We start from the raw sequence: 15000 nt of genomic DNA on the forward strand, positions 1-15000 counted from the left end.
CACACACACACTGGTAATTACAGTTAGCTGCAGCGTAATGCAGGGAGGTCCTAGAAGGTAAACACACACACACACACTGGTAATTACAGTTAGCTGCCGCGTAATGCAGGGAGGTCCTGGAAGGTAAACACACACACTGGTAATTACAGTTAGCTGCAGCGTAATGCAGGGAGGTCCTAGAAGGTAAACACACACACACACACACACACACACACACACACACTGGTAATTACAGTTAGCTGCCGCGTAATGCAGGGAGGTCCTGGAAGGTAAACACACACACACACACACACACACACACACACACACTGGTAATTACAGTTAGCTGCCGCGTAATGCAGGGAGGTCCTAGAAGGTAAACACACACACACACACTGGTAATTACAGTTAGCTGCCGCGTAATGCAGGGAGGTCCTGGAAGGTAAACACACACACTGGTAATTACAGTTAGCTGCAGCGTAATGCAGGGAGGTCCTGGAAGGTAAACACACACACTGGTAATTACAGTTAGCTGCAGCGTAATGCAGGGAGGTCCTAGAAGGTAAACACACACTGGTAATTACAGTTAGCGGCAGCGTAATGCAGGGAGGTCCTAAGTAGGGATGGATCTCGTTATTTCTTATCGATATCGATCAGGCTTATCGAGCCAGGTTCTTATCGAGCCTCGAGACGGGTTCTTATCGAGACGGGTTCTTATCGAGACGGGTTCTTATCGAGACCACTATCGAGCATTTTCTATTATTTTGTGGAAAGACGACAGACGACAATATTTTTGTGAACAGAACCAGTATATTTTACTTTAGGGCCTCCAAATACAGAACTTTACTAACAGAACCAGTATCTTTTACTAGTTTTACTAATGTTTCATTTTAATTTATATAGGTAGAGGCCTCGTATAAGCCCCTTGGGCTTTTTTGCCTCAGCCTAGCACCTTACCCTTCTCATATTTATATGTTCACTGTGCTGTGCTGAATAAATAAATACAAATAAATACAAAATAGGGCCTTCAAATACAGAACTTTACTAACAGAAACCAGTATCTTTTACTATAGGGCCTCCAAATATAGAACTTTACTAACAGACGGAAGAAAATTGACCTTTTCACCAATAAAATAACATTACATGAACTGTAAACTGGTTAATATGTGTAAACCGTCACTTTCAAAGTGTAATGTACAGTAGTTTCCCCCGGACAGCTGGTTGGCAGGAATCAATACACTGTTAGACGGACATTTATTCATTGATCGCCTCTTGTCTCGATTGTTTTAACATGATTCATTCAATCATTGGCTCCCATTTCTACAGTATTAAGGGAGCTCCACTCTCATTGGCTCCCACATCTAGAGTAACAAAGGAGCTCCACTCTGATTGGCTCCCACGTCTACAGTATTAATGGAGTGCCACACCTCGTCACCTCCTTCATGATGAATTCCTGTTCTGTTCGTTGGCTATATATAAGTGTCTATTTGTACGTCTCTAAATGTTTTGATGAATTGAACATGGTGGACCCTGTTGTAAACAAGTGTAATGCTTTATGGTGTCGTCCACTCCCACAGTTAACAGTCTCTGTATTGAGTTTGTGCTTAAAATGTACTGTAATTCTGAAAACTGTTAATAAATACTTCAATCAATCAAAATTGTCTCGCACTGATTGGCTCGCACTGCTACAGTACTAAAGGAGCTCCACTCTGATTGGCTCCCACTGCTACAGTACTAAAGGAGCTCCACTCCGATTGGCTCCCACTGACTGCTACAGACCTGCCAAAGCTGTCCTTCCTGTTGAAGTCTGCCCCGGTGTTCAGGAGAAGATTCAGACACTCCAGGTTCCTGGAGAGAGATCAGATTACATAATATAAATATATATATATATATATATATATATATATATATATATATATATATTTAGGGTGCATCAAAATTCAATGCAAAATATTTAACGACAAAATACCAATCTGTTCTTTTGGAATTCTGTTCCAATGGCTATAAAAATGATCTTTGCAAAGTTTGGGGAAGATTCATTCAGATTTACAGGTCCAACGCAGTGCAGTCAATGTCAAATTTGAGTAAAAGTGCCATTTTCGGTATTTTTTGGACTCCCATTTTCTATTATCATAACATGTCCATTTATGAGTCTTAGTCCTTCACTGTGTTCATGTTCAACTGCATGGCGCTTGCAGCAGCTAAGATTAGAGAGAGAGAGAGAGAGAGAGAGAGCAGTGTCTCACACTGTCGTTCGCTCACCCTCCGGCTGCGGCCGCATGTAAACACGTCCTCCCAAAGTCGTCTGGGGTGTCGATGTCAAAGCCTGGGCGAGGGAGAGAGAGAGAGAGAGAGAGAGGAGAGAGAGAGAGAGAGACAGAGAGAACAGGGTCATTAAGTTGATGTTATGTTTATGTTTGTTCATTTATTTTCATTGTTACTGTATATTGCTTGTTGTTCATTATTGTTGGGACGTTTGTTGACTTTTGTTTTGTTGTATGTACGCTTTGGCAACGTAGAACATATTTATCATGCCAATAAAGCCTTTTGAAATTGAAATTGAATTGAGAGAGAGACAGAGAGAGAGAGAGAGAGAGAGAGAGAGAGACAGAGAGAGAGAGAGACAGAGAGAGAGAGAGACAGAGAGAGAGAGAGAGAGAGAGAGGGAGAGAGACAGAGAGAGAGAGAGAGAGAGAGAGAGAGAGAGAGAGAGAGAGAGACAGAGAGAGAGAGAGACAGAGAGAGAGAGAGACAGAGAGAGAGATAGAGAGAGAGGGAGAGAGACAGAGAGAGAGAGAGAGAGAGAGAGACACCAGATCAGGTGTGTTTCTGGTGAACTTGACCTTGTCCCAGAGTTCAAGTACCTCGGAGTCATTTTAACCCATTCTGACCTGAGATCAGATTCATACGAGGTTTCCACTGGACACACTGGTCAGATTAACCCATTCTGACCTGAGATCAGATTCTAAAAATGTCACAGTCGTTCTTCGATTTTTCAAAAATAGCAGACCTACAAGCTCGTAGCGCGCCACTCGGTGGCGCGCTACGAGCTTGTAGATCTGCTGTTTTTCAATAGCTAAAGCATAACATAGTGCTGGCACCAAAAGGGGTTCCCGTTCAGAATGGGTTAAACCCAACCCTAACCTTTAAAAAAAACATGTGAAGAAAGTCACTAATACGACTAAATGCAACCTTCAAGGATGGACATCATTGAGGAACTGTATGCTACGGAAAAACTAACATTTTATTTCATACTTGGACTACTAGAGGATAAATTCTATAAAAAGTGGGATCTCTTCTCTCAGCCTATAGCGATATAGGGATCTCTTCTCTCAGCCTATAGCGATATAGGGATCTCTTCTCTCAGCCTATAGCGATATTGGGATCTCTTCTCTCAGCCTATAGCGATATAGGGATCTCTTCTCTCAGCCTATAGCGATATAGGGATCTCTTCTCTCAGCCTATAGCGATATTGCAATAGGATTTAATTTAATGTATTTTGTAAAAAAAAATTACTTTCCGTATAGTCTTGTCGGGTGCAGGTCTTTTTTCCCGACAGCATATTGATCCGAAACCTCAATCCTAACCTAACCCTATAACCGCAAGCACGGGAGCAGCGCATGTCGGACCATCGCTTTTTCGCATCGCAGCGAATGTCCCCCCCGCTGCGGATCGGATCGTTGCCCCGTCGGCTAGAATGCCGTCGGAAAAAAGGCCGCCTCCCGTCTTGTCTGTTTTTTTTTTCCTCCAATAAAAATGAAGTGAAAAAGAAAAAGAAATTCAACCTTCAACATTTTAAACAAATGAGACCCTTCCTGACAGTTGGAGCGGCCAGATGGTATCTTCACTGTATGATCCTATATCACACATTGAATACTGTTTCACAGACTGCTCTTGAACAGGCATGACAGTACGGTATCTTCACTGCATGATCCTATATCACACATTGAATACTGTTTCACAGACTGCTCTTGAACAGGCGTGACTGTACGGTATCTTCACTGCATGATCCTATATCACACATTGAATACTGTTTCACAGACTGCTCTTGAACAGGCGTGACTATCCTCTCAAACCCAGAGGACGGCTCCACAAGAGTGTGCTCTCGGTGTTTGACAGGAAGCCACGCTCATATCATCATTGTAACATCCTCCGGAAGCTCAATCTTTTTTCTAACCCTACCAGGCCCAGGAAATTATTATCCGTTCATTTTCCTCATAGACATTTCAAAAAGTATTTATTTAAAGGGTAAGACCACTTTTTTTGAGGTTTGGGTTGTGCAGTTACTTTGCCATGATGCAACTCCAAATGTGGACAAGAAATAAAAAATTACTGCTCCAGTGATTAGAAATTGATAATTCAAAATATGCTCCTCATTGACTTACATTGTAGCTAAAACAGCTCTCAAAGTCACTCTTTTAGTACGTAAACAAACACAAACAATGTTGATTCAGACAATATAGAGCATCACCAAAACTCATGTGGTTTTATTTTTTCATTAAAATGTTAGATTCCTGTTGATTTGTCCATTTTATTGGGAAGAAAACCCGGACTGGATCCGTGGATCCGGATCCAGATCTTCAAATAGTAAAATCAACAGGAATCTAACATTTTTATGAAAAAAAAAAACCACATGAGTTTTGGTGATGCTCTATATTGTCTGAATCAACATTGTTTGTGTTTGTTTACGTACTAAAAGAGTGACTTTGAGAGCTGTTTTAGCTCTCAAAAAAAGTGGTCTTACCCTTTAAAGATGTTTATGCCGCGGACAAAGCCAACTCTTGTCGTGACAAATCATGACAACAAACACAATCTTTTGGGCCGAACAAATTTTTAGAAAGAAGAAAATTTAGTTTTTCTTCTTTGTAATTATTTGTTTGGTCCAAAATATTGTGTTGGTTGTCATGATTTGTCACGACTCGAGTTGGCTTTGTATGACGCTAATAAGGTCTTTAAATAAATACCTTTTGAAATGTCTATGAGGGGAAAATGCAGTGGCTCAAATGGGTCTGAGAGGCTAAATGTCATCAAACGGTGGTTCCGTGGCTCAAATGGGTCTGAGAGGCTAAATGTCATCAAACGGTGGTTCCGTGGCTCAAATGGGTCTGAGAGGCTAAATGTCATCAAACGGTGGTTCCGTGGCTCAAATGGGTCTGAGAGGCTAAATGTCATCAAACGGTGGTTCCGTGGCTCAAATGGGTCTGAGAGGCTAAATGTCATCAAACGGTGGTTCCGTGGCTCAAATGGGTCTGAGAGGCTAAATGTCATCAAACGGTGGTTCCGTGGCTCAGATGCTGAATAAACACTGACGTAGATGTGAAAAGGTGAGGGGTCACTGAGGGGTCAGGGGTCACCTCACCTGAAGACAGGAGCTTCCGGCAGCAGTCAGAGAAGCCGCTGAGAGCCGCCAGGTGAAGCGGGAACATGCCATGGACCCCCCGTCTGCGCACGCACACACACACACACACACACACACACACACACACACACACACACACACACACACACACACACACACACACACACACACACACACACACACACACACACACACACACACACACACACACACACACACACACACACACACACACACACACACACACACACACACACACACGCAAATCTGGTCAAAACTATAAAGACTTTGAAACAACGTGTTTTACATTATATCTCTCTCGCTCCGCGCCTATAAACTCTCGTCCTCTCTCTCTCCTAATTATTATGCAGCGCAGCTGTACACACACACACACACACCGAGTGGCCGGACCAGGGCCTATATTTTAGGCCCGTGCAGGGCTCTAACACACACACACACACACACACCGAGTGGCCGGACCAGGGCCTATATTTTAGGCCCGTGCAGGGCTCTAACACACACACACACACACACACCGAGTGGCCGGACCAGGGCCTATATTTTAGGCCCGTGCAGGGCTCTAACACACACACACACACACACACGGCCAGATGCTCTCGCGCACAACTGAAATCTGTCGCGCACCGCATCATCTACACTACAGTAATAATACCTATCCCGAGTCGACATTTGCCCACACTTTTTATTTTTTTATTTACTTTACACTTTATTTAGATTACACAGGCGAGGCGACAGACACGTCTCCTTTTCTGACTCTATGGTCTCCTCTCCTCCTGTGCGAGGAGAGGAGAGGTCAGAGGTCAGGGGTCAGGGGTCAACCCACTTGGCAGTGTCGGCCCCGTTGATGATCAGCGTGTTGATGAGCAGCTCGTGGCCGTAGCGAGCAGCGATGTGCAGCGGCGTGTTCCCCTTCTGGTCCTCACAGTCGATCTCAGCGCCTGGAGGAGAACACAACAGATCTGTAGATCTACAGAGAACACAACAGATCTATAGACCTACAGAGAACACAACAGATCTGTAGACCTATAGAGAACACAACAGATCTATAGACCTACAGAGAACACAACAGATCTATAGAGAACACAACAGATCTATAGAGAACACAACAGATCTATAGACCTACAGAGAACACAACAGATCTATAGAGAACACAACAGATCTATAGAGAACACAACAGATCTATAGACCTACAGAGAACACAACAGATCTATAGAGAACACAACAGATCTACAGATCTATAGAGAACACAACAGATCTATAGAGAACACAACAGACCTATAGAGAACACAACAGATCTATAGAGAACACAACAGATCTATAGAGAACACAACAGATCTATAGAGAACACAACAGATCTATAGAGAACACAACAGATCTATAGAGAACACAACAGATCTATAGAGAACACAACAGATCTACAGAGAACACAACAGATCTATAGAGAACACAACAGATCTGTAGACCTATAGAGAACACAACAGATCTATAGAGAACACAACAGATCTATAGAGAACACAACAGATCTACAGAGAACACAACAGATCTGTAGACCTATAGAGAACACAACAGATCTATAGAGAACACAACAGATCTATAGAGAACACAACAGATCTGTAGACCTATAGAGAACACAACAGATCTATAGAGAACACAACAGATCTATAGAGAACACAACAGATCTATAGACCTACAGAGAACACAACAGATCTATAGAGAACACAACAGATATATAGACCTACAGAGAACACAACAGATCTATAGAGAACACAACAGATCTATAGAGAACACAACAGATCTGTAGACCTACAGAGAACACAACAGATCTGTAGAGAACACAACAGATCTATAGAGAACACAACAGATCTATAGAGAACACAACAGATCTATAGAGAACACAACAGATCTATAGAGAACACAACAGATCTATAGAGAACACAACAGATCTATAGACCTATAGAGAACACAACAGATCTATAGAGAACACAACAGATCTATAGACCTACAGAGAACACAACAGATCTATAGAGAACACAACAGATCTACAGAGAACACAACAGATCTATAGACCTATAGAGAACACAACAGATCTATAGAGAACACAACAGATCTATAGAGAACACAACAGATCTATAGAGAACACAACAGATCTATAGAGAACACAACAGATCTATAGACCTACAGAGAACACAACAGATCTATAGAGAACACAACAGATCTATAGAGAACACAACAGATCTATAGAGAACACAACAGATCTATAGAGAACACAACAGATCTATAGAGAACACAACAGATCTATAGAGAACACAACAGATCTATAGAGAACACAACAGATCTATAGAGAACACACCAGATCTATAGAGAACACAACAGATCTATAGAGAACACAACAGATCTATAGACCTACAGAGAACACAACAGATCTATAGAGAACACAACAGATCTATAGAGAACACAACAGATCTATAGAGAACACAACAGATCTATAGAGAACACAACAGATCTATAGACCTACAGAGAACACAACAGATCTATAGAGAACACAACAGATCTATAGAGAACACAACAGATCTATAGAGAACACAACAGATCTATAGAGAACACAACAGATCTATAGAGAACACAACAGATCTATAGAGAACACAACAGATCTACAGAGAACACAACAGATCTATAGAGAACACAACAGATCTATAGAGAACACAACAGATCTATAGAGAACACAACAGATCTGTAGACCTACAGAGAACACAACAGATCTATAGAGAACACAACAGATCTATAGAGAACACAACAGATCTATAGAGAACACAACAGATCTGTAGACCTACAGAGAACACAACAGATCTATAGAGAACACAACAGATCTGTAGACCTATAGAGAACACAACAGATCTATAGAGAACACAACAGACCTATAGAGAACACAACAGATCTATAGAGAACACAACAGACCTATAGAGAACACAACAGATCTATAGAGAACACAACAGATCTATAGAGAACACAACAGATCTATAGACCTACAGAGAACACAACAGATCTATAGAGAACACAACAGATCTATAGAGAACACAACAGATCTATAGAGAACACAACAGATCTATAGAGAACACAACAGATCTACAGAGAACACAACAGATCTATAGAGAACACAACAGATCTATAGAGAACACAACAGATCTATAGAGAACACAACAGATCTATAGAGAACACAACAGATCTATAGACCTATAGAGAACACAACAGATCTATAGAGAACACAACAGATCTATAGAGAACACAACAGATCTATAGACCTACAGAGAACACAACAGATCTATAGAGAACACAACAGATCTATAGAGAACACAACAGATCTATAGAGAACACAACAGATCTATAGAGAACACAACAGATCTATAGAGAACACAACAGATCTATAGAGAACACAACAGATCTATAGAGAACACAACAGATCTATAGACCTATAGAGAACACAACAGATCTATAGAGAACACAACAGACCTACAGAGAACACAACAGATCTACAGAGAACACAACAGATCTACAGAGAACACAACAGATCTATAGAGAACACAACAGATCTACAGAGAACACAACAGATCTACAGAGAACACAACAGATCTATAGAGAACACAACAGATCTACAGAGAACACAACAGATCTATAGAGAACACAACAGATCTACAGAGAACACAACAGATCTACAGACCTACAGAGAACACAACAGATCTATAGACCTATAGAGAACACAACAGATCTACAGAGAACACAACAGATCTATAGAGAACACAACAGATCTATAGAGAACACAACAGACCTATAGAGAACACAACAGATCTATAGAGAACACAACAGATCTATAGAGAACACAACAGATCTATAGAGAACACAACAGATCTACAGAGAACACAACAGATCTACAGAGAACACAACAGATCTATAGAGAACACAACAGATCTATAGAGAACACAACAGATCTATAGAGAACACAACAGATCTATAGAGAACACAACAGATCTATAGAGAACACAACAGATCTATAGAGAACACAACAGATCTATAGAGAACACAACAGATCTATAGAGAACACAACAGATCTACAGAGAACACAACAGATCTATAGACCTATAGAGAACACAACAGATCTATAGAGAACACAACAGATCTATAGAGAACACAACAGATCTACAGAGAACACAACAGATCTATAGAGAACACAACAGATCTATAGAGAACACAACAGATCTATAGAGAACACAACAGATCTATAGACCTATAGAGAACACAACAGATCTATAGAGAACACAACAGATCTATAGAGAACACAACAGATCTATAGAGAACACAACAGATCTATAGAGAACACAACAGATCTATAGAGAACACAACAGATCTATAGAGAACACAACAGATCTATAGAGAACACAACAGATCTACAGAGAACACAACAGATCTATAGAGAACACAACAGATCTATAGAGAACACAACAGATCTATAGAGAACACAACAGATCTATAGAGAACACAACAGATCTATAGAGAACACAACAGATCTATAGAGAACACAACAGACCTACAGAGAACACAACAGATCTATAGAGAACACAACAGACCTATAGAGAACACAACAGATCTATAGAGAACACAACAGACCTATAGAGAACACAACAGATCTATAGAGAACACAACAGACCTATAGAGAACACAACAGATCTATAGAGAACACAACAGATCTATAGAGAACACAACAGACCTATAGAGAACACAACAGATCTATAGACCTACAGAGAACACAACAGATCTATAGACCTATAGAGAACACAACAGATCTATAGAGAACACAACAGATCTATAGAGAACACAACAGATCTATAGACCTATAGAGAACACAACAGATCTATAGAGAACACAACAGACCTATAGAGAACACAACAGATCTATAGAGAACACAACAGATCTATAGAGAACACAACAGATCTATAGAGAACACAACAGATCTATAGAGAACACAACAGATCTATAGAGAACACAACAGATCTATAGAGAACACAACAGACCTATAGAGAACACAACAGATCTGTAGAGAACACAACAGATCTATAGAGAACACAACAGACCTATAGAGAACACAACAGATCTATAGAGAACACAACAGATCTATAGAGAACACAACAGATCTATAGAGAACACAACAGATCTATAGAGAACACAACAGATCTGTAGAGAACACAACAGATCTATAGAGAACACAACAGATCTACAGAGAACACAACAGATCTATAGAGAACACAACAGATCTATAGAGAACACAACAGATCTATAGAGAACACAACAGACCTATAGAGAACACAACAGATCTATAGAGAACACAACAGATCTACAGAGAACACAACAGATCTATAGAGAACACAACAGATCTATAGACCTACAGAGAACACAACAGATCTATAGAGAACACAACAGATAACAGATCTATAGAGAACACAACAGATCTATAGAGAACACAACAGATCTATAGAGAACACAACAGATCTATAGAGAACACAACAGATCTATAGAGAACACAACAGATCTATAGAGAACACAACAGATCTATAGACCTATAGAGAACACAACAGATCTACAGAGAACACAACAGATCTATAGAGAACACAACAGATCTATAGACCTACAGAGAACACAACAGATCTATAGAGAACACAACAGACCTATAGACCTACAGAGAACACAACAGATCTACAGAGAACACAACAGATCTATAGACCTATAGAGAACACAACAGATCTATAGAGAACACAACAGATCTATAGAGAACACAACAGATCTATAGAGAACACAACAGACCTATAGAGAACACAACAGATCTATAGAGAACACAACAGATCTATAGAGAACACAACAGATCTATAGAGAACACAACAGATCTATAGAGAACACAACAGATCTATAGAGAACACAACAGATCTACAGAGAACACAACAGATCTATAGAGAACACAACAGATCTATAGAGAACACAACAGATCTATAGAGAACACAACAGATCTATAGAGAACACAACAGATCTATAGACCTATAGAGAACACAACAGATCTATAGAGAACACAACAGATCTATAGAGAACACAACAGATCTATAGAGAACACAACAGATCTATAGAGAACACAACAGATCTATAGAGAACACAACAGACCTATAGAGAACACAACAGATCTATAGAGAACACAACAGATCTACAGAGAACACAACAGATCTATAGAGAACACAACAGATCTATAGACCTACAGAGAACACAACAGATCTATAGAGAACACAACAGATCTATAGAGAACACAACAGATCTATAGAGAACACAACAGATCTATAGAGAACACAACAGACCTATAGAGAACACAACAGATCTATAGAGAACACAACAGATCTATAGAGAACACAACAGATCTATAGACCTACAGAGAACACAACAGATCTATAGAGAACACAACAGATCTATAGAGAACACAACAGACCTATAGAGAACACAACAGATCTATAGAGAACACAACAGATCTATAGAGAACACAACAGATCTATAGAGAACACAACAGATCTATAGAGAACACAACAGATCTGTAGACCTACAGAGAACACAACAGATCTATAGAGAACACAACAGATCTATAGAGAACACAACAGATCTGTAGACCTACAGAGAACACAACAGATCTATAGAGAACACAACAGATCTGTAGACCTACAGAGAACACAACAGATCTATAGAGAACACAACAGATCTATAGACCTATAGAGAACACAACAGATCTATAGAGAACACAACAGATCTATAGAGAACACAACAGATCTATAGACCTATAGAGAACACAACAGATCTATAGAGAACACAACAGATCTATAGAGAACACAACAGATCTATAGAGAACACAACAGATCTGTAGACCTACAGAGAACACAACAGATCTATAGAGAACACAACAGATCTGTAGACCTATAGAGAACACAACAGATCTACAGATCTACAGGGAACACAACAGATCTACAGAGAAACACAACATATCTACAGATCTACATTGTACTCACCGTTCTCTATCACTGCCTGAGACCTGGCGAACCTCCCGTGTATGGCCGTCATGTGGAGCGGAGTCTTTCCATCTTTACTCTGGACGGACAGAGGAGAACAGAGTCCACAGACCTTAGACACCAGACCTTAGGTAGGTACCCTCACAAAAACATGCAGTAATCCTGGTCTCTAAACTGCCTCCCCCTGGCCAGCCGGGGCGCCTGATGGAGGGGAAAGGAACTGGTTGGAATAACGTGTTCCTTCCACGCGCTACGTCCAACCAGGGAAACTCCCCCCTGTCAGGTGTAAAGGAGCAACTTGGACACTCAGGCGTGAAGGGAGCATGAGTTAAGTCCGTTGCTCTCCCCAGGTTGGCGGAGGGTGTGTAGAGCCCAGGATCACAGTAGATGATTGGCACAGGGGTGAAAAATGGGTTACAAAATTGTGGGATAAAAAATATATTTAAGAAGACACCAGACCTTAGACAACAAGGTACCGGTTTTAAACCGCAAAGCGCTGCACCCCTACTAAAAACACCGGGACAACAACGCTCCACACGTCCCAAACTCTGCTCCCTTCTGGCTCCAAAACTATGGAATGAACTTCCCATTACAGTCAGAACTACAGACTCACTCCAAATCTAAACTATGGAATGAACTTCCCATTACAGTCAGAACTACAGACTCACTCCAAATCTAAACTATGGAATGCACTTCCCACTGCAGTCAGAACTACAGACTCACTCCCAATCTAAACTATGTGTTGGAGCTATTCACTATCTTGTATTTCACATTTATTTGTTGGATTTGTTTGGTAGAATTATTGTATGCATTATTATTTCAGTTTATTTGTGTTCCAGTTAAAGGCTTTTATTTTGAAGGTATTGGGCAATTGGGTGTACACAGGTGAATTGATTTAACTGTCATCAGACAGGCACTCAGTCAGATTTCAGTTTGGCACTGGGAAGGTGCACAAGTTTTTACCAGGGTGACAGGGTGACAGGGTGACGGGGTCAAAGCAGTTATTTCCATCATGTTTGCCATACTCGTCTATGAAGGAAAAACAATAAAATATCACCAACCTGCAAGAGCTGTTTCGACATCGACTCATTTATCCCTGCGTAAGATCCACTATACCCGGTGCCTCAGTGGCCTTTGGAACTTTATTGTTGTTGACAAATAGCCACTACACTATGGAATGAACTTCCCACTGCAGTCAGAACTACAGACTCACTCCCAAAGGGGAGGGGTCTCACCTTGATGTTGACATCGGCTCCGTTGCAGACCAGCAGCTCCAGACACAGCGCCCCCTGGCGGGAGGCCGAGGTGAAGTGCAGCGGAGCGAAGCCCTTCTCGTTCACCTGGTTGACGTGAGCGCCACACTCCATGAGCTCGTTGACCACCACGTCCTGCCCGTTGTAGCACGCCACGTGGAGGGGCGTGTTCCCGAAGGCGTTGGGTTCGTTAATCTGGGGAGAGAGAGAGAGAGAGAGAGTCAGGGGGCGGGGCCAAGTGGAGGGGCGTGTTCCCGAAGGCGTTGGGCTCGTTAATCTGGGGAGAGAGAGAGAAAGAGAGAGGAGAGTCAGGGGCGAGAGTCATACACGTTGTATAGACACAGAGAGAGAGAGAGAGAGAGAGAGAGAGAGAGAGAGAGAGGAGAGAGAGAGAGAGAGAGAGAGAGTCAGGGGCGAGAGTAATACACGTTGTATAGACACAGAGAGAGAGAGAGAGAGAGAGAGAGAGAGGAGAGAGAGAGAGAGAGAGAGAGAGTCAGGGGCGAGAGTCATACACGTTGTATAGACACAGAGAGAGAGAGAGAGAGAGAGAGAGAGAGAGAGAGAGAGAGGAGAGAGAGAGAGAGAGAGAGAGAGTCAGGGGCGAGAGTAATACACGTTGTATAGACAGAGAGAGAGAGAGAGAGAGAGAGAGAGAGAGTCAGGGGCGAGAGTAATACACGTTGTATAGACAGAGAGAGAGAGAGAGAGAGAGAGAGAGAGAGTCAGGGGCGAGAGTAATACACGTTGTATAGACAGAGAGAGAGAGAGAGAGAGAGAGAGAGAGAGAGAGAGAGAGTCAGGGGCGAGAGTAATACACGTTGTATAGACACAGAGAGAGAGAGAGAGAGAGAGGGGCGAGAGTATTACGCGTTGTATAGAGCGTCCCAGCCCCGCCCCCTTTCAGAACGACGAGTGGCCCAGGAAATGAATCCCAGTGCATTTTTCCCATATAGGCTTTTCTTAAAGTATTTATGTAAAGACGCGGACAAAGACAACTCAAGTTGTGACAAATCATGACGACGAACACGATATTTTGGGGCCGATCAAATCATTGGAAAGAAGAAAATAAAGGTTTTTCTTCTTATAAATTTGATTTGATCGGCCAAAACATTGTGTTCAATACATGTGTGTGTGTGTGTGTGTGTGTGTGTGTGTGTGTGTGTGTGTGTGTGTGTGTGTGTGTGTGTGACTGTGTGTGTGTGTGTGTGACTGTGCGTGTGTGTGTGTGTGTGTGTGTGTGCGCGTGCGTCTCTTACGTCCACCCCCAGGTCCAGCAGGTATTTCACCACCCCGATCATTCCAC

The 15000-nt window shown here is 41.7% G+C and overlaps 1 protein-coding gene across 4 annotated transcripts in view; it reads right to left on the reverse strand.

The window, feature by feature from the left end:
- The window catches only part of ankrd28b (ankyrin repeat domain 28b), a 65522-nt gene that overhangs the window by 32385 nt on the left and 18137 nt on the right, over window positions 1–15000 (reverse strand). For all 4 annotated transcript variants that reach the window (XM_080768980.1, XM_080768983.1, XM_080768981.1 and 1 more), the window contains 7 exons: window positions 14954–15000; window positions 13677–13889; window positions 12442–12520; window positions 6183–6297; window positions 5339–5421; window positions 2242–2305; window positions 1759–1827 (listed from right to left, as the gene is read on the reverse strand). The exon at window positions 14954–15000 is cut by the window's right edge and continues 96 nt beyond it. In XM_080768980.1, the coding sequence (XP_080625106.1) occupies window positions 1759–1827; window positions 2242–2305; window positions 5339–5421; window positions 6183–6297; window positions 12442–12520; window positions 13677–13889; window positions 14954–15000 (670 nt within the window). The remainder of the gene's footprint in view (window positions 1–1758; window positions 1828–2241; window positions 2306–5338; window positions 5422–6182; window positions 6298–12441; window positions 12521–13676; window positions 13890–14953) is intronic.

Source organism: Protomyctophum bolini (genome assembly GCF_963924005.1).
Source record: "Protomyctophum bolini genome assembly, chromosome: 7".
NCBI classification, from domain to species: Eukaryota; Metazoa; Chordata; class Actinopteri; order Myctophiformes; family Myctophidae; genus Protomyctophum; species Protomyctophum bolini.